The sequence below is a fragment of the Pholcus phalangioides genome, unplaced genomic scaffold (genome assembly GCF_987345545.1).
Source record: "Pholcus phalangioides strain wild (caught in Gottingen) unplaced genomic scaffold, Ppha-v1.0 ptg000011l_1, whole genome shotgun sequence".
Lineage (NCBI taxonomy): Eukaryota > Metazoa > Arthropoda > Arachnida > Araneae > Pholcidae > Pholcus > Pholcus phalangioides.
The window spans coordinates 36,122,129-36,143,893 of record NW_028301604.1 but is presented as its reverse complement, the minus strand read 5'-3'; the positions used below and the strand labels follow the sequence as shown (position 1 = coordinate 36,143,893).

At 38.0% G+C, this 21,765-nt stretch overlaps 1 protein-coding gene across 1 annotated transcript in view; it reads left to right on the top strand.

The window, feature by feature from the left end:
* Positions 1 to 21,765, top strand: part of LOC149080388 (acetyl-coenzyme A synthetase, cytoplasmic-like) — a 1,034,375-nt gene that overhangs the window by 711,905 nt on the left and 300,705 nt on the right. The window contains exon 12 of the mRNA XM_089239527.1: positions 10,794 to 10,850. Coding sequence (XP_089095653.1) covers positions 10,794 to 10,850 — 57 coding nt within the window. The remainder of the gene's footprint in view (positions 1 to 10,793; positions 10,851 to 21,765) is intronic.

Below are 21,765 nucleotides of genomic sequence, written 5' to 3'. Positions count from 1 at the left end.
TCAAATATTGTTTGCCTCTCTGTCATCCTCCGAAACAGATTTATTAAATTGAACGCATGTCCCATGTCTTTCAGAACAATTTATGTCGGTCATATGTAAGGCCACTTTAATGGGAAAGTGACCAGAGCCTAATTTATGGATCACCTGAAAATCGACAGTATGAGCATACACATTTCGAGACACAATTATATAATCAACAACGCTGACTCCGTTTTGGCTTAAAAATGAATAATTTTCCTTGATCATCGTGGGTGAAAGCACCGTTTAAGATATATAGGTTATCTAACATACAAAACTGATTCAAGAGTTTACCTCTGCAATTTGTAATGAGATCTTTGGAATTACGATGAATAAGATCATAATCGAAAAATGTGAGATGCTCATCGGCCGACCCTCCAATGCGAGCGTTCATATCACCCAAAATTATAATATTCTCAAAGCCTAAGCTGCTCAAGAAATCAGTAAAATTTTCAAAATCTTCATCGTACCTTGGGATAGGAGGGAAATAACAACATGCAATCAGTAAATTTTTAAAATCAAAATATTCAGCAGAAAGGCGGATAAAAAAAACTGGTTATTTTTAAAATATTCACATTAGTTATTTTACGAGGGTCATATCCAAAAATCAGGCCACCACTTGGTCTACCCAGATGTGCTTTAACAGCCACACTTTGAATCGTTTTAAAATTTTGTAATCGATCGGGCAAACGGAATTCCGAAGTGTGCCAAGTTTCTACCAACGGAAAAAAAAAAATCAAGGTTTCTAAAATCTTTCCAAAAAATCAGGTTATTCACACTTATTATATAAGCCGGCAATATTATAGTGCAATATATTATTAAAAATTTTGTTACTTTGATAAATGCCACAGTATAAACCATCGTTGGTGGGAGAGACAATATTATTTTCAGAAACACTCATGTGAACACGATCTCTCGTTTTCTAAACACGGCGACCCATATTTATAAATTTGAATTTGAAAGTTTTACTATATTAGTGCATTCGGTATTACAAATATAAATTTCGTCATTAATTATGAGTTTATCCAACGAAATGCTAGCGCTCTTACCGTTCGAATAGCCTTTTTTTCCGCATATCAGATGAATAGTCCTGGCAGACTGAGATATTGTATGATTTCAGGTCTTTCCATTTCTGCAAAATCACGTTTCGGTCATCTGTTGATGGAATTTTGGCGATGATCGGTGATGGCTTTTCCTCAGTGGATCTTCCCAGTCTGTGTGCTCTGTCGATGTTGACCCGCGGCAAGCCCAAATTTTTGCAGATTTCTTTGATTTTTTCCCTTGATGTTTCTCAGGTTTCTGATGATTAATCGCAAGGCACATTGAAGAATAGTAAGTTTTCGCAGCGTGATCTGTTTTCAAGGTCATCGATTTTAAATTTCAGCCATGAAATCTCATCGGACTGAGCAGAAATTATAGATGAGTCATTAATTTTTGTAGATGAAGTGTTGCAAAGCGTATTTAGGTCATTCATTTGAGCTTCGATATTATTGACTTTTTGTCGGAAGGTGTCAAATTTGCCATCGAGTTTCCTGACTATTTCAAGGATCTCACGGAGTGTCAGGTTAGATTCCCCTGCATCGGGAGAGAATTCGCGTGGTCTTTTGTTGCTTGTACTCGAGTCATCATCTATCGAGAGGAAATCCAGCGTTATTTGAGCATTCTGAGAGGGAGAAGTGTCCGGTTGAGTGGCAAAAGGTTTAATTCCACGTCACCCAAACACAGAAACAATAAACACATCCAAAAAGAATGTTTCTTGTGACAAATCCTGACGCTGCAGGAATCGTAGTCAAAGTTACGCGTTTTGCCACACGACCCGAAGCACTGGAACTGTACAACAAAGAACGAGTGATGTTCCTTCGAGTTTGAAAAATCACAGGATGCTCTCCACGTGCACAACAACGTGAGCGCCAGTAATTGTTTGAATAAAAACATGACGTACGTGAAAAAAACACTAATAAAAGATAATAATTCAAATTTTTTAGAAATTAAAATCATGCTTTCTTCGACAGGACACGAGATATCAAAAATCTTAGTATTAATCAAAAAAAAAATCGTAATGGGGAAAAAAAATTAAATCTCCAATCACGGAGCGAAAAAATCATGCGACCGATCGCCTCAAGTTACCCCGTTGAGCTTGGCCAACAGAGTTACGTGATTCGTTTTGTCAAACACCTTGCTAAGCACTTTGCGCTGGTGAATTCCTTGTAGTTGAAGGCTTATATTGCGAATTATACGATTCGATGTAGCTGTGTGACACAGGAGTGATTACTTCTGAATCCATGCTGCTCAGGACGAAGGAAATTAGAGGAGTCGAGATAGTTATTGAATCCTGTAAAAAGGATACGTTCAAAGAGCTTAGATAGATTGCTCAGAATGCGGATCGGTCGAAAATTTTTTGCTATGAGAGGGTTGGAGCCAGATTTGTGGATAGGTTTGATTATTGAAAGTTTCTAAGTTTCCCTACTTTCGGGAAGTGACATGTTTTTAACAAGCTATTAAAAATGTTGGTGAGAGACATAAGGGCAGATAGGGGCAGCTGTTTGAGAGCTAGATTGGAGATTTCGTCCAGGCCAGAGGCTTTCTTGATCGAGAGCTTGTTAATAAGTTCTCCAACCTTCTTCCATAGCTGTTAGCTCTGAAGTTTGAAACCCACTAAGATCCTGATGACCTGGCTGTTGAGAAATTCTTCAATTATATTTAGGTGTTCCTGCTGTGAGTGCCAATCGGTTGATTACTGTTAGGTTTGAATTGACCCTCATCAGTGAAGACCAATTCACCTCGTTCGTTTTGAATTTTGATAATTTTCTTGCTTTTCTTTTTGCAGATCTTCCAAACTTTCCATAGGGAGCCCTTCACTAGCAGTGGCCTCTTCAACGAAGTTCGAGAAGTGATCGTTGACGAATTCTTTGATTTCTTTCCCGATTTCCTTTTCCAGTCGATTGAGCGCAACTTTGTTCAAAGGACAACGAAATCTTTGCCAGGATTTTCTTATTTTATTTTTGACTCTAATTTTCTCCTTCAGCTCAAGAGAGATTCCAAATTTGTTTCCCGGGTATTTGATTTTTCTAGTTGAATTGTGTACGGTAACGTAATTCTGTCAGAAAATATGCCTGTTGCTGCTTCAATTTCTTCCTTGTTTGCATGCTGGAGCTGGAAAACTTTGTCAACAACTAGTAGATCTCTGAATTTAATCCAGTCGGTGGCAAAGGAGCATCTTGAGGCCTTGTTAGATCAATTGTGAATATCATTTGATTATGTGTTGAGTTGAGACCGATGAACGATTCTAAATCAACGTTATTCCAAAAGTTTTTAGACAGACCATAGTCCAGTACATGCGGTGTACTCCGCCTTTCGGGAAAGTTCGTTGGTGTGAAGCTGGAGTGTATTTGTAGGCATTTGTTTCTATGTCATCTTTCCAGAATATTACCGCAGGAATTTTATGTTACTGCAAAAAGCAGGACTTTTGCAATTCCAGTCCCCAGCCAGTAGAATTGGATTGTTGGCGTTGATCAGAAAGTTAAGTAAATTAAGGTCAAGTCTATTTCTAGGTGGCTTGTATATTGCACATAGAGATATTGGATGCCTGTTAATAAAGATGGTAACTGCCAGTTTTTCCATCGAGTCAGTCTGGTGTATCAAGTCCTTTAAATGGTATATCATTTTTGATGAAGACTGCTATACTCCACCTCCTCTTTCGTTTAGTCTATTTCTTCTGAGGCAGGCATAGTTAAATCGTGTTCGGAAAATTCACCGCCAGAAATTCACCGACAACAATTCACCGCCGGAAAATTCACCGACAACAGTTCGATGCGAGTCAGTTAGCGTGGGAGTGAGTGATTGAGTTACTGAGTCAGTGAGAGAGGAGTGAGCGATTGAGTTACTGAGTCAGTGAGAGAGGAGTGAGCGATTGAGTTACTGAGTCAGCGAGAGAGGAGTGAGTGAGTGACCTAATGTGAGTATGTGAGTGAATTACCTACTGAGTATATGAGTAAGTGACCTAGTAATTGAATGAGTGAGTGACCTAGTGAGTATGTGATTGAGCGAGTAACCTAGTGAGTGAGGGAGTGAGTGAATTAGTCAGTTTCAACCTAGTAGTGTCACAAATGATTAAAAAATCTGATTGCTCTATGTTATATTGTATAAATTACAATATCGACCTAATGGCATATTTATAGATTCAGCGGTTTCTGCTCGGCGTGATTCCAACATATGACCCCCCTCCATTATTGAACCCGCCTTAGGAGTCGAATATGGAAAAAACTTGTTTAGTCAGTTCACGTCGTGAAACAAAACTATTGACAAAATTTGATATTTACAGCTTCAGCGGTTTTGGCTCGGCGATGACGAATCATCAGGACATGTTATTTTATATACAGTATTAGGAGATGTAGACACGCATTAAAACGGGATTTCTGAAAGTTCATCACCCATGGGGATCATGAGGTGTTAAAGTGGTATAGGGGGAATCACGCTGAGTAAATCTGAGATTGCAGAATTCCACACCAATGAAGTCGCTGGTAACAGCTAGTTCATCTTAAAAAAATAACCCATTGCTTACTGATGATCAACAATGTTTTTTATTATATCAAAGTGATAACAGGAGATGATTTTAAGCATTTTAGGAAGTTAATTCATCGCGCATCCACTTACTTTATTATCTTTTAATTCTCTGTTATTATTTTTTTTAACGTTTTGTTAGAAGATTCTGAATAAAATATAGAGTCAATGGAATTATTGAATATATTCTCTTGTGCAACAGCAATTTGTAATTTCTTTCGTATCACCACAATTTCTTTTAATAAAGTCATTATTAAAACTTTCCGCCATATCTTTAGGATCACTGACTAGGTCACTCACTCACTTATTCACTGAGTTACTCACTGGGTCACTCACTCACTTATTCACTGAGTTACTCACTGGGTCACTCACTCACTTATTCACTGAGTTACTCACTGGGTCACTCATTCACTCAGTGGCTCACTCACTCACTGGGTCACTCATCCACTCAGTAGCTCACTCGCTCACTGGGTCACTCCACTCAGTAGCTCACTCACTCACTGGGTCACTCATCCACTCAGTAGCTCACTCACTCACTGGGTCACTCATCCACTCAGTAGCTCACTCACTGGGTCACTCAGTAGCTCACTCACTCACTGGGTCCCTCATCCACTCAGTAGCTCACTCACTCACTCACTCACTAGATCACTCTTCCACTCAGTAGCTCCCTCACTCACTAGATCATTCATCCACTCAGTAGCTCACTCACTAGATCACTTATCCACTCAGTAGTTCACTCACTCACTAGATCACTCATCCACTCAGTAGCTCACTCACTCACTAGATCACTCATCCCCTCAGTAGCTCACTCCCTCACGGATTCCGTGTAGCTCGGTCACTCACTCAATCCCTCGCTCACTCACTCAATCACTCACTCGCTCAATCCCTCGCTCACTCACTCAATCACTCACTCGCTCAATCCCTCGCTCACTCACTCACTCAATCACTCACTCGCTCACTCAATCACTCTCTCGCTCAATCCCTCGCTCACTCACTCAATCACTCACTCGCTCAATCCCTCGCTCACTCAATCACTCTCTCGCTCACTCAATCACTCTCTCGCTCAATCCCTCGCTCACTCACTCACTCAATCACTCACTCGCTCACTCAATCACTCTCTCGCTCAATCCCTCGCTCACTCACTCAATCACTCACTCGCTCAATCCCTCGCTCACTCACTCACTCAATCACTCACTCGCTCACTCAATCACTCTCTCGCTCAATCCCTCGCTCACTCACTCAATCACTCTCTCGCTCAATCCCTCGCTCACTCAATCACTCTCTCGCTCAATCCCTCGCTCACTGACTCAGTAACTCAATCGCTCACTCCTTCGCTTTCTGACTCTCATCGAACTGTTGTCGATGAATTGTTAGTCGGTGAATTTTCCTAGCGGTGAATTCCATGGCGGTGAATTTTCCGTAAGCCTAGTTAAATATGTTAGTGGTGTGTGAAGGCTTCAAACGTGTTTCGCACACGGGGCTACATCAATTTCCATGTTGTAGAGCGCCTGCCCAAACTCTCTAAGGTCAGACTTGTGGCATTCCATGCCAAAACACGCAATGGTTTGCTGTTGGCAAGTCTTGGCGTGCTAATTGTTGGAGTGTGAGATTATAGTGATCAAAAATTGCAGTATGAATTCACTTTTGTCCCTGGATAGACCCAATTCCCTCAAGAATGGTTCTATGAGGTTCGAGAATTCTTCAATATTTTGAGCAGGGGAATGAGTTGCTGCTGTTGGATGGAGAAACTTTATTTTGTGAGTTGTCATTATTTGGTAAGTGGTAAGTCTCTGTTTATATACTCTTCTGTACGTTCGACTATGATGTAGGTTTGATCACTTTTGTTGTCGTCATAGTTTCGGAAAAGTGATGGCCGTAGAAAGGAGAAGTTTGTTGAAGGCACATCCTTATCCTGATTCATCACAGTTCGCGTTTGTCCTTTACAGCATGATAGGTTATGAGATTTTCTAAGACTACTTTATATCTCATTCCTGTTTCGCTGGCTTTGAATTAACCTAGTTTTTCACGCTCTGCCTATCTGAGAATTTTTTCTGCAGCTCCGTTGATAATTCTTCCATGAAGTAATGTGGCTTGCCCTGCCCCAAAATGTGTAGTTCTTTCTTCGTTATTTCCACAGGGGGCTCTTGGTCTTGAGTCGGCTGCTTGTCAATGTTGTTAGCCCCTATGTTCCAAGGGTTTAGTCGAGGTCTTGATGGTAGCCCACTTGTGGACGAAGGAGTGAAGATGTGAAGTAGTTGACTTCTTTTAGACTTGTTAGAACCCTTCCCCAAGGAACGAAAGTTCCCTTAAGCTGGGAGGTAGCTTGGGAAAGAAAATTCTTGCCCCGTCACTTCTACTCGGTCTCTGTGGACAGCTTGTGAAAGTTGCAGTGTGTGGACCACCACACATAATGCATGTCGTTTTAGATTGATTCCCCTTTGAGGGGCAATCTCTGGTGCTGTGTCCAAGGGCACAAAAGGCACAGTTTAGTGAATTAGAACAGTAGAATGATGAATGACCGAACAATAAACAATTTCTTCACTGTAAAGGGAATTTATTACCTCTGTAATAGTCTATTTCAATTCGTACGTCTTGAATATCAACTAAGTTAGCAATTTTTTTGCTGCCGATAGGTACTTCTATCAACAACAGTGGTACACTGCGTGCAGAGGAATAATTTCTCATATTGGAGTTTTTTAAAACTCAAAACCCTTGTTAATCAAGTCTGATTTAATGTCCTCAAAGCTGGTGTTGGCAGGAAGGCCTCTGATGACGAATTTAGAGATCTCTCACTGTCTAGTTGGTAGGTGTTGTATTCCAGATTCTTTTCATTTAGGTACTTAGTAGCCATTCTATGATCTTTTTCAGAAAAGACATTTAATAGTATATTTCTCGAAGTTGGTTTGGCTACCGGAGGAAATTCACCACAATCACCTAATTCTTGTTTTTTTTTTTCTTTTAGAGTCATTAATCCAGTTCTCACCCCATTTGGTGATAACTATTTGGGAATACCTGATTTCTTTCTTCTATGGTTCACTTGCGTGAAGTTTTATAGTGACCACACACACACACATTACCCTCTGATTCGTCAGAATGTTCCCCATCTTCTTTAGCTACATTTGCAGGGGTACCAGTATCCGTAGTGGATCGTTGAGGACCAGTTTTGCTGATGAGTGCAGCCTTGGTAGCAAGCTGTATCCGATCTTTGTCAATCTGATGGGATACATCATACTGATGGGATACTGCGTCCATACGCAGATACATCCTGTTTTTTGGACTTCATCTGAGAGAGGTGGGTTGAGCTTGTCAGTTTATTCTTATTGTCATCTTTTTTAGAATTTATAAGCTCCATCTGTCCTTTCCTTTCTGCTGCTTTTAGCTCAGCTGTTGAAAAAAAGTCCACTAGTATCAGGTCAGCGTTTACATCTTCACTGTTCATAAAATCAATTACAGATGCATTAGCTAGATTTTCATCACAATAATAATTTTAAGACTTTTCTTAGATTTCTTATTTTTTATGATTTTACTCGTTTTATTTTTTGACACACTATTTTGCATCTCAGAGAAGGAGTCAGATTTGCACTCAACATCACTTATGATATTACATTAGCATCAAAATTTTTAAGCGTGCCTACCATGTCATCATTATTCTCTGTAGCACATTCATGGGATCAGAAATACTCAAAGGTGTATAAACATTAGAAATTCTAATACAGAAGGTTAAAAGTAAGGTTTTAACAGTCCAAACCACAATCACTGCTCAGGGAATCAGAACCATTTAGGTCATTAGATACATTGAAAACGTCCATGACAGAGTGGTCACCCCTTTTCACAGTAGCTAACCTGTCATTAACGTACGTATTCTCGTTCAAGAAACAGTGAAGTGACAGACTCATTTGGGGCTGTGTCATAGCCACTAATTCCTGAGTCAGCTGACAATTGTATACTGTCAACATGAGTTTTTCCTTCCAAAAGAACATTACATTCACTGATAATTTCACTCTACGAGTTACAAACAATGTGAGAACAACTTTTATGAATTTTAGCATAATCAGAACCTCCAACGCTAGCAACGCAGTGCTGTGGAGCATTAGTGTGCAAAGAAGCACGTTTATCAACATGTACACAAGTCACGGTGCCACAAAAATGATCGAAATGAGCTAATAAAAATTTATGTTGAAATCACCACAAACTAATACAGAGTGTGCAAAAAGTCCGTAGAAACGTTAAAAATTCATAAAAATCGGAAAAATAACCGAAATAAAAAACGTTTTGCAGGGCATCGCTAGGTCACAGGAATTTTTTTAAGACAGGAAAAAAAATCTCAAAAACAGCCGATAAGTGGCGCTGAAGTACACAAGCCAAAGAAAAAAATACCCAAATAACGAACAGAATGTCTCCAAATCGTTTATTACAGCAGTATGTGTTCCACATGACCACCACCACAGGGGATAACACATTGCAGGCGAGTCACAAATCCAGCAACGACAAAGTGCAGCAGGTCCACATACACGGTTTACAACGGTGAACTGGTTGTGGATTAGGAACGCAAGTTCTTATAACCGTCTGATTTGCATAAATCCACCGAAGTCGCTCATACCAGCACCACTTATCGGCTGTTTTTGTGAGTTATTTTTTTTTCCTGGCTTAAAAAAATTCCCGTGACAGCGATGCTAATCCTGCAAACTGTTTTTTATTTCGGTTATTTTTCTTGTTTTCATTCATTTTTAAAGTTTCTTTAACTTTTTGCCCACTTTGTATTCCAGTAAACTTTTTGGACAGCGAGTTTAAGACTCAGTCAAGTGATACTAAAAATCTGTTCACATTAGAAAGCTAGGAGGTCGATAAATTTATCCAATTATTAAGCTTTCCTGTGCATTATTATAGTTAACTTCAATCCATATTCATCGAAAACTATTTCTGATTTGCATTTGTAATTCAACGTATTATGCACGTTGAGAGCGTCTGCAGAGCTATCTTTACAGAGCTATATTGCATATATACGAGCTATCTCTTTTCTACTGATTACATTCTACTTTATTAGTGACCATGATTTCACATAACGCGATAATTTTAAAAGGAGTTCACTTCGAAATTTTAATAAGGCTTGCGTGAAACAATGGTAATTCGCTGCGTTTGTGGTTATGTAATGGATAAATTTCCCCAATACTAAAATTCCTTCAATTAATTAACCACGAAGAATTTTTACTATTTATATTTCTATTATTAGGTTTTTTAAGTTAACTGAAACAATTTTATGAGATCAGAATAATTCGAGAGAATATTTTATCTTTCAAAAAAATTTCTCTTCCGTACAATTCTTTCACATCGTGTTCGGAGCATAGCTGAAACAATGCTCCTCTCGTCCTTTCGGGTGTAGATGGTACCATTCTTCGCCATGAATAAAAAACGAGGTGATTATGTCACTAATAATCACCAAATTCAGGATGTCTCCTAATTGTTTTGAGCAGATGAGCATGATTGTTTGGAACATCCACCCGGAAGAGAAGTTAAGTGATTCCAAAATTAACGGATCTGAATCAGATAGCACTGATGAAAAGTAAAGACAAAGATGTATTTTTTTTTAAATTTGCACTCTCTTTATAAATTAATTTGCAGAATGAAATTTTAACAGTGCTCTAGTTTTTCTTCAGTGTGTAAATTTATGGTAACATAATATTAGGTGTTATCCATAGTGTTCGCGAATACCTAAATAGCCTGAACAGAAAAGACTGTGATCTGCGTATAAAATGTACACATCAATAAAATAGAGCAATGTACGATGTGGTGTAAGTGCAATGTTTATATATTTTTTTATTTCATGGTAAATCTTGTCAAAAAATGTGCTCTATATTTTCATATTTAGTGTTGGAGAGTCATTTTATGGACACACTGTATACTTGAGAAAAATAAAATTTCTTCAAAATTCACAAATTAACCGTGTCAGACAATGCCTGTTAATTTTTTTTGTGTTTAAAACTTTGTGTATAAAAATCACTTTTTTTTTTTGGTTTTTGGTCATACATTCCTACGTGATTCTGTTTTGTTTTTGTGTTTTCTATCTACCTCCCCTAAAAGTTTGCACGTTGAGTTTTGAATCACCTTGTATAGCCCTGGTTATAACAGCAAAAATATATTCTACATTTTATTTTCATAAGTACTAGAATGTATTTTGTGCATTAACGCATTAACTTTTTACAATGTTAATGTTATAGGGTGGCATTACCATCTCTCCATTGCCTGGATGTACACCTTTGAAGCCAGGATCAGCGGTAAATATGCTTTTTAAATATTAAAAATATATTTTATATATACACACACCTTTAGTTTATTTAAAATAACCCGAGAACACATGAAATGCACTCACACTGGAAAGTAATAATAAATAATAGCATGATAATAAATAAAAATAAATAAAACTAATCAGAAATAATAGTCCGAAGGGAACGAGAATAGAACGGAATAGAAAAAGGAAAAGCGTCACTTCGCATACGGATCCAGGTTGAAATCCTCAATAGCGGAAGCAAATTTTACCTACAAGTTCTGATGAGTTCAGAGACACATGCAAGTTCTAATGGCAGACACTTCCATATTCTCGCCACACGGCATCTATATCCGTGGAAAAAGCAATTCTTTCTGGTCGTTGGTATTCTTATTTGGGAATGATGCCTCTGTAGGTTGACTAGTTTGTCAATGATCCCGAAGAAAAGTGCTCCCGATAGTAGAAAAAGCTGTTGGTGGAGTAGTGGCTTCTGGAAGGCAGCGACATTTGGAGGGTGATTATTTTATACCGGCTGATTTTCTTACCAGTAATTGGTGTTCGATATGTAATTTATGAAACGTAATTCAGCTGACCCAGTTCGGGTGGGTGTAGACGGAGGGGGTCATTCGGAACATGTAAAAAAAGTTTAAAAAAAACATTTTACATCGGCTGAAAATTTATTTACATGTTATTTGGACTATTTTATGATGTTTTTAGGTATTCAGCTGGTATTCTGAGGGTGGTGATATACTTCAGCCGCTCGTTTATGAAAAAAAAACACGTTTTGTAAAAATGTTTTACACCGTACGAAAATTCAATACGAGATAGTTATTTAAGTATTAATTTAAGTATTAATCACACACGAAAATAATGTACAGAGAGCTTGGTAGTGGTGGAAAGACCTACACCTGAGGCTATGAAAGGCTAGGTACCGTTTCGTTCTTTCCGGATTCATCCTTTTGTCAAAATAGTCCCGTTTTATCCGAAAATCTTCTTTTTGCCCTTTCCCCTCCCCTATGTCGATAGATTATAACTGTCAGTCAAGATGAAACACTCCGTGGTTTAACACTGAAGGAAATAAGTGATTGGCATATAACAAGAACATTATCATAGATAGAGTTCCTAGAATTACACTCTGTACAAGGTACTTCAATCATATTAAAGTGTTTTGTTAGACGGTAACGATTTCTCGTCTATTTCTAACTTTTTTCGTAACGCAAAAATCACTAACACCCTCATTAGAATAAAAACGTTTTTTTAAAAATTGGTAATTTAAAAGTTACGAGTTTCTTGATAAAAACTGATTAAAAAAAATGTTTATGTTGAAAAAAATGTGCTGTGGTTCTGAGTTTTGTGTTCGTATATATAAGCAAATACAGTCAGCTTTTTTAAAAATAAAACTTGATTTTTTTTGGTGAAAAATGACTAAAAACCAGTCTTTCGATATGCAGAATTGAACATTTAGCACAGGAAAAAATTACATTATATACAATTAAATACCTTTCCACTAAAAAAACTTTTAATTCATAGGAAAAAGTTATAGCAGCTTTAAAATTATTTTTCTAGCTCAAAAAAAAAAAATCTAATATAATTTAAACCTAATACGCCCTATTTCACATAAAAATTATATTGGCTATATGATGCTTCCAATACGAATTTATCATATTTTTCTGGTATTTATGCGTGATTGCCTGTTCGTTGTCCTAGTATATTTGATGTCATAACCGAATGAATCAGGTTTACCAGAACATTATGCATAACTATTTTATTTCAAAATTTTATCAGAATTATAATTGGAATTATCAGTTCTTTTTGATAAATGATAAACTCTGCGTCATTCACATATATGCACTCAAAATGGGGAGGATTTCCTAGTTATGTAAGATTTGCGCTTCTCGCTTTTTTTTATATAGAAGTCAATTAGATATTTTTGTTTCACTTTTGTTTGGTAGCCAATGAGAATCAAGTATAATAGGTACAATGAACAATGGGTACTTGACATGTTATCCAAAGGATTAGGGGTTAAAAGCGGACGAGACGTATGCGGACATGTCGGAAATCGGGACAGATGCGGACATTTTATGTTTACCAATAATCAAACACTTATCGGCGAATGAGTCTGGCGATTTTTCGAGCTACATTTTCTAAATGTGTTTAATGGGGGGGGGGGGAGAGAACAAGTTCCTGGAAAGTTTGAAGAAGAATCAATGTATGTTGGCTGCCGACCCCATGGCAGATTGTACTGTGAGGAAGAATAAATTGATTGAGAGCTGGTGGGAGGAGTAGAGTCAATTGTCGCCTTCTTTTCTTCCGAGAACCGTTGTTTTCTAACATTGCCGTCCGTACTTCTAAATACGACTCTTACCCAGCTCATGGATAAAAAAGTAAACAAGTAAGTTTCAAACTCTTCAATTTTTAACATAAAGTGAAAACTAAATTTCATTAGTACTACATAAGCAGGACACAAATCGCATTTAAATCTGCGAGCAGAGTTTACATCATTAACAAGCTTGAATCAATGAAATGAATCAATTTAATCAGGAAAAGTAATCAATACATAAATCGGAAGATAAATCAATATTGATGATACTTAGGGCCGGACTTGGGCAGATGTGAAAGTTGGGGCGTTAAATGTTAAGGGCTCCAAAAACGGGATGAAAGAAAATACTTTGATTACTTTTTAACTTAAAAACTTCATTTTTAACAAAGCGAATGCATTTAAACCTCGCTACAACGATACTCGATATAACGATAAATTACTCTACAACGATATTTTTTCAAGTCTTGTTTGAAAATGCCTATACTCCATTGTTAAACTGTTATCTTTCGACATAACGATAATCCCTACATAATCTACAACGACATTTTTTCCTGGTCCGCTGAGTCGTTGTATCGAGGTTTCACTGTAGCTTAAAATTCTGTCTAAAACCTCTAAAATTCAGAGATCGAAGCCTTTTCCTCTTGCCTAGGGATTTCACAGAACCCTTTGCCCCCCTAAACGATGGAGGTGGATCTAGTGCTCTGGACGATGGGGTGCTAAATTATTCTTTTAAAATTTAAAAAATTACACAGGGCAGACATAATGCATACTTTCCCGGCTGAAAGAGTATCTAGTTGCGGTCCTGGGTAGGCAATCGGTTCGATGGCCCCGACAGCTCTCCCAACTTTTAAGTGTCTGGGAGCAGCGGGCAATATCGTCCAAATTTATTGTCGAATGATTTTTTTATATGGCCATGAAATAGTAGTTTGACGTTTATTCTGCCCATGTAAACCTGGTGTGCTCCAGGGTGTTCATGGTTACTCAGGGATTGAGAAACTTCGTTTTCGAAGGCCGCAAAGCTTTTTCTGCACCAGGCCACAAAACAATGACACTAAGCAATGCGTATTTGTAAATCAATAAATACACATCTTTAAAAACACACCACTCACTTGTCAGATTTAAATATGCAGACAATGCACGTCACACGAAATTTGTGGTACATTTATGTTTAGAATAAAAGTAAAACAATACATGTATAATATACATTATATATGTATCGTATATACTTGTATATATATCGTATAATATACGCAATGAAAATAAGGAAATATATTTAGGATATCAGAATAGATCAATACAGTAATGATATACTCAAAAATGTTGCATTTTGTCCATTGAAATGAACACAAAATGATATTCAATTAATTCAAGGAGAAACACTTGTATGATTTTCTGTTATGGGTTTTGCATGTCTTGCATAGGTGGTGGCTCCAGCAGAGTAATCAGCGATCATACGCGAGGCTCGCTTGCCTTGATACTTCTGTTCCATTACTTTCATATCTTGATGAAACCGCCTCTCTTGTCATTAAAATGACTCCGATTGTCTGTAAAATTGGACCAACTAAGAAGAAAAATGTACCTTTTTGCTCATATATCAATAGCCTATTTTTCAAACGTTTGAAAATTTTTAAATTCAATTACAAATTAATCGTATTTTACTACAATTTTTCACTGTTCTCTGCTTTGTAATCATTCAAAAAATTCTCAATAACCGCTACGAAACATGATCAAACTGAAGATTTAGTATCCGTCAAAAATGCTGAAAACTTCGAATCATTAAGAAATTTATGAATTTGAGAACCATCAAAAATCCCTGCTCGCAGCTTTTCATTGTTCAGTCCAGGGAGCGTTTTACAAATTAATTGGAAGCACTTGCCACTTTATTTATTGAGTACCTTTATCCAATTGCTTCACTATAAGCAGAGTTTTATATGAAGTGTTGGGGGGGGGGGGGAATATGTATTTTGTCTATGAACCGCTGGCTCTCTGATAATATTTTCTTTGTTGTCCCAGTAAGAGGTTCATCCGCTGAAGATCATGACAAATAACGAGTTTTTGACATCAGAAAGATTGATGATGAGAGATACGTAAATTTTGCGCATAAAATTTGGAAAAAATAAAATTTTCTAAATCGGAGATTTCGCATTTATTCGCCAAAATGAACATAACTAACGATATATTTTTCCTTCAGGTTTCGTTTTGATACTAAGTAATAAAGTACTTAATTAAAAGCTATTGTTTCAGTAGTCTCTCCATATCTCCTTCTTTAATAGTACTTCCCTCTGTGAGTAGTAACGGCGTTGTAGGTATGTACATAATTCAGTCGACCCTCGGTTTACGAAGTTAATTCGTTCATGAGGTCCGTTGGCAATCCGAAACACTTTTTCCCATAGGAATCAATGTAAAAATAGATTCATCATTCGTTTCTAAGACCCCGAAGATTCTTAGTGTCAATTTTTACACTTTTTCACGCTCAAGTGAATAAACCAATTGAAATAATCATACTGACACTAAAAACACTTTTTTCCAGAGAAAATCCCGACCTTACGAGAAAACGGGCATATATGCTATACCAGGGCAGAGCCGGACCTATGTCTAGTCTGATTAATTTCATCTATTAATCTCAGTGTCAAAGCTCTCGGAATTTCTGCCAGCAAAGCAATCTGGCTACAATGCGTTCTAAAACGAATTCATGGTTTTATAAGTCACTTCTTGCCAGGCTTCATCAACAAGCACTACGAGTAATGTAGGATATTAAAATGATGCTTCTGAAAATCAGAGAGTGGTAATTATGTGTCAAAGATTATTGAAAAATATGTTTCACAAATTTCTTTGATGAAAACTGTCTCAAAGTTTGAAATGACATGCTAATCTATGAGCTAGATAAAAGAAGTCGAATTCGGAGGAAGCAGTTGAAAAAATCGAAATGCGGCCGCAAACACCTCTCTTTCTCTCAATTTCTCTATTATCATTTCGAATTTAGTCAAATATTTTCCGGCTTGCGTGTTCGTAAACCGAATCAATTTTTATTGTCGGTAAACCGAATTAGACGCAAACCGAGACGTTCGTAAACCGAGGGGTGACTGTGTCTGCATCCTTGCTATTATCGGTAAAATGAAGACTTTGCAAAGTTCATGAAGGTAGTAGAATTTCTTTGCATTTAAAATGCACATGACCATCAACAGAAGTCTTTTAGATGTTGTATGATTCTATCTATCAATGACTTCATACCATGGCACACCGTTGCAAAAAATATTATTTTGGGGAAGCTTTCCAAAGTACAAAATTTGGGTGTGAAGTTGATGTAATTCTTGTCACGGCATCAGATATACCCCAGCCTTACAGTTAAAAAACCCCTGCAGCATATACAGTGATTTTCACTGTATACGCTATTTGTTGCGTCGAATGTCGTGTAAAATAAATTTATTTAAACTCTTCTGCTGCTGTCAAACTTTTTTCTGTCTTTTCCCAAAAAATGGCTCTAACTTTTACGTTCATGAGAAAATTAAGTTACTGCGCAAAACGTACGCGAATGGATATATAGTTTGGTCCTGAATAGTCGATAAGGTTCATAATTTTCGGACAGAACTCAGAAAAGGAAGGCAACTGAAATCTTATTCACGAGTTAGAATTCAAAAGCATTTTGCTCAGCAAAATCACAATCTATTTTCGCTTCAAACTGTAAATTTTCGAAATTTTGAGAAAAAGTTATAAAAAATAAAATTTTCGTATTTTTTCATCTACATTGGCCAATTTCAGTTTTATCTCATTTATTCCATAAATATGAAAATTACGCTACTTTAATGATGATATGAATGTAATAATATTGAGAATAAGTTAAGAAAATAAATAAAAAATATATAAAAGTAAAAAAATCTGCCCCAAAAAAATAGTGACTACAGACAAATACAAATACAAATACAAATACAACGCCACAACAGGCAAAATGCCCAACGAGGTGGCTGATAAAAAGATGCCCATAAAAATATGGTTGTCATATGTTTCAAAAATACAGCAACCCAATTAAAAATGCAATTAACACAAATTACAAACAATATATACACATGATAAAATATTATACAATGCCCATAAAGAATACTTATGGTTGTCTTATTCTAAGAATGGATAGCTTCTCGATTTACCCCAACATGTTTATCGTATTTCTTTTTAAACGTGTCAATTGTGTTACAATTTACTACCTCCGGGGGTAAGCTATTCCATTTATTAACAACCCTATTGGAGAAAAATTCCCTGCGACACCATAACCTTGCATTGTCCCTCACCAATCGATACTGGTGTCCCCTTGTAAAAGCAGTCGATTGGCGGTGTACTAAAAGTTCATGGTCCATCCTATCCATCCCATTGAAAATTTTGAACACTTCGATCATATCTCCTCGACACCTGCGTTCATCCAATGTAAACATATTCAAAAAATGAAGTCTTTCTTCATAACTCAAGCCCTGTGTGCCAATAAGGACACGCGTAGCTCTTCTCTGCACCCCTTCAACCAAGTCTATGTCCCTCTGTAGGTATGGTCTCCAAAACCTTACAGCATACTCCAGTCCAGGACGAACTAAGCCTCGAAAAAGCGGAAGAATGACTTTAGGAGAACGCGAAGAGACCTTTTTGAAAATGAGACCAAGCATTCTATTCGATTTTTTGACAACCGCTGAACAATGTTCAGAAAACTTAAGTCGCTCGTCAATGAGAATTCCCAAATCGGTGACTCTAGTTGCATCCGGGATAGTGACACCATTCAACTCGTAAGAGAACCGTGGGTTGTTCGAACCAAAATGAGCGACCATGCACTTATCTACGCTAAACGTCATGCTCCATTCATTTGCCCATGCTGCAATCTTGTTTAAGTTGGTCTGGAGCAACTCCCTATCGCTTTCATTTCCGATTACCCCCATTAGCTTCACATCATCTGCGAATTTGCTAGTAATTCCATCGATACCCTGATCGAGTTTATCGATAAAAAGTGAAAAAAGTATGGGGCCAAGGACACTTCCCTGAGGAACTCCACTTGTGACGTCTGTCCAACCAGAGAATTCCCCGTTCACCATAACTCGTTGCGACCTGTCTCTTAACCACGATTCTATCCAATTCAGCAAGTTGCCCCCTATTCCAATCTCGTGTAAACGCTTCAAGAGTTTGCCATGTTGGACCCGATCGAATGCCTTCTGGAAATCAAGGTAAACAACGTCGACATTTTTGCTCTTACCCAAAGCCTTAGTCACGTAATCATAGAAGCAAAGGAGGTTAGTTACACATGACTTCCCCTTCCTGAACCCATGCTGATTATCCGACAATACATTATTCTCGTCTATCCACTTGACAAACTGCCTTTTGATGATAATTTCCAAAATTTTCGAGAGGGAGCTCGTCAAACTCAATGGACGATAATTAGACACCACTTCTCTACTACCCTTCTTAAATATCGGAACAACGTTAGCCAGTTTCCAATCTCTCGGGACGATACCCTCAGCAACACTACTCCTGTATATCTGTGCGACTGGCCCCAACAATTCATTAGCACCTTCCCTGAGAACCCTGGGATAGATATCATCTGGTCCTGGTGCTTTGCTTGCACATACATTTCTTAGAAGATTTAGGACCTCCACGTCTTCCACTTGAATATCGTTGAGCGTTTTATTACCCCATGCAACACCCGTATATCGAATATCATTATCTCCATTAAAAACCGACGCGAAAAAGTCATTGAAAGCACTACACATGCCTACATTGCTCTCTACTTTTGAGCCTCCTATCGAGAGGGGGCCAACTGTCCCCTTACATCCATTATTGACGTATCGAAAAAATGATTTTGGGTCAGAGCCAATGTTATCTGCCAACCTAGATTCAACTTGCTTTTTACTATCCCTTATCGCTTTCTTCAACAGTCTTCTTTTATCAGTAAACAATGATAGGTCACCTCGTCCACTTTTATACTCTCTGAATGCTCTTTTCTTTTCAAGATAAAGGTTCCGCACGCTATCCGTGAACCATAGAGGGTGTGATGTACAAACACGCTTTTTTCGAACAAAGGGTATGACGTCGTGCAAAACAGAGGACAGCTTCGTACTAAATTCTTCCCATTGACTTACCACCCCTACTGATTCCAACCGGTCTTTGAAAACTTCCGCTAACCTTCTTCGCAAAACATCAAAGTTAGTTCTCCGAAAACAAGGAACCAGTCTTTTGTTATCAACCTTACCCGAGGAAAAGTTACAGAGAAATCTGACGATACGATGATCACTGGAAGAAAACTCTTCCCCCACCGAAACATGTTCAACTAGATCCTCAGAACTAGTAAGAACTAAATCCAAAATAGCAGTACCCCTAGTGGCTTCTGATACATGCTGATACAAAAAATTTTCGAGCACCAACTTAAGAAAGTCTCTTTCATACTGATTTCCAGATGAAAGGTTCTCCCAATCAATACTCGGGTAATTGAAATCCCCTAGTATGAGAACCCTCTTTCGCTTACACATGTAGGAAATTTCATCATGCATTTTGGCGAAATAGTTTTGATCCCTATTCGGTGGATTGTAACAAACCCCAACAATAAGCTTATGACGTCTTTTGTTCTCAAGTTCAACCCATATGGTTTCAATATCACTTCTCTGCACGTTACACTCTCTAGCCTTCAAACATGATTTCACGTATATCAACACTCCACCCCCTTTCCTATCAGATCTATTTCTCAAAAAAGTATCGTATCCGGAGATGTGTAAGAAAGATTCATCCCCATCGCTTGCCCAAGATTCTGTAATGGCTATAAGATCCAAGTCCTCCACAACTATCATAGTTTCTAAAAAATCTTTCTTGTTACCCAAGCTCCTGGCATTTATTAACACACATTTTAATTTGCCCGGTGGTTTGTTGTCAATCGAGAAGCCATCCAAGTCAGAGGTGGGTAATTCCCCGTCAGTACTGTTGTGATTATCATTAACTAACCCGCATTCCCGACTACGTGGTCTGGGAGTAAAAAACCTGACCTAAGACTATCGTAAACCTCCCAGACCCCTCTCTTATTTAGATGGATCCCATCCGAACGAAGCCACCTATCGGTAAATGCGGGAAGCTCCAAGAACGTGACCCCAAGTGAGGAGCAAATGTCCTTCAGGCCTATATTGAATTGGTGGATCCTACTCCTATATCCCCTACTACCCCTTGGCAGCACTGGAATCACTGCCACATCTGAACCCCCCTCCCTAGCGGATAATAGTAAATCCCGGTATTCTGACAGAGACTCACTAATATTCGCTCCTACCTGATTTGTTCCCACCCACAGAATCACCCGCAAGGGCAACTTTCGGCGATGAAAAACGTCTCGAACGTTGCCAATCTTCCCCCCAGGAAGACAACAGCGCTCGAAACCCCGAAAATCCCTACACACTCGGTTCCCAAGTTCCCTAACCATAGAATCGCCGATGATTAAACCCCTATCACTATCCCCCTCTACCTCATCCACGACCACCCATTCGCCCTCTAAAATGTCGTTGTTCGTGGAGATTGCTTCTTCATCAACAGGTGGCTCGACGACCAGAGGGTCCGTTATAACCGGACCCTCTAGCACCCTAACTTTTTCCCGTAAAGCTTCGACCTCGTGTTCCAGCCTTTTTCTATCCAAGCACCCTTTACAATTGAAACTATCAGCTACTATACCCCTAGACCAGGGAAACCTCCCGTCGCAAGCTCTACACAACACTAGTCGAGGTCGAGGCATACTAACACTATCGCTAAAGCTAGATAATAATAATAATACTTAACAATACGAAAATGAGAAACGTTAACTGGAAATTAAAATAATGTAAAATACATTACTATGCAAAATATACGTAAGAGATTATACGAAAAAATTACGTAAAGTAGAATGCTCAGCACTAAATCACGAAGAATAAAATAAATATGTATATAAAGAATACAACACCCTCTAAAAAAAAGTATTAAGCTACGAAGTACAATTTATACTTATTAGAATTAGCTAACTATCTCAAAACACTAACACTACAACAATAGGCCCAAATGGAAGGAAAACAACGTTATTGAGAGTACCCGGGAAAAAGTATACACTGTTTGCTAACACTAACGTCCAAAACCTACGAACTTATATCAAAGAAGCGAGCGAACCTGGCGAAAAAACAACGAAAATGAAATGCGAACGAGAAAAATAAATATAAGTCGATCGAAAATACACAACGAAAATTTAAAAAAAAATGAGAGCAATATAAAAAAAAAAAACCACTTATCTCACAATCCAACGTGCGCTAAAAAAAAAAAGAAAATCACCGCAGAATATGACCCAACAATAAACAACACGCTAAGTAAAACTCACGAGAACGAAGAAAAACACAAAGAAAGACACAAAATGGCGCACTGGCGTGTCGGTGAGCGGAGCGCGATAATAGCACGTCCGTTCACAACGACGGCGAAAGATACAGACTGCATTGAAATGTTGAGAATATGTATTTTCCAAAACTAGAGTCTTTCGTCAAAACCATCACCAGTTTTGGAATCAGCAGCGCACTATACCCTCCAACAGTTAAAGCTTCTTTGGTGAATCGATTTTTTTTTTTGAGCAGTTATAGATGATGTTCTA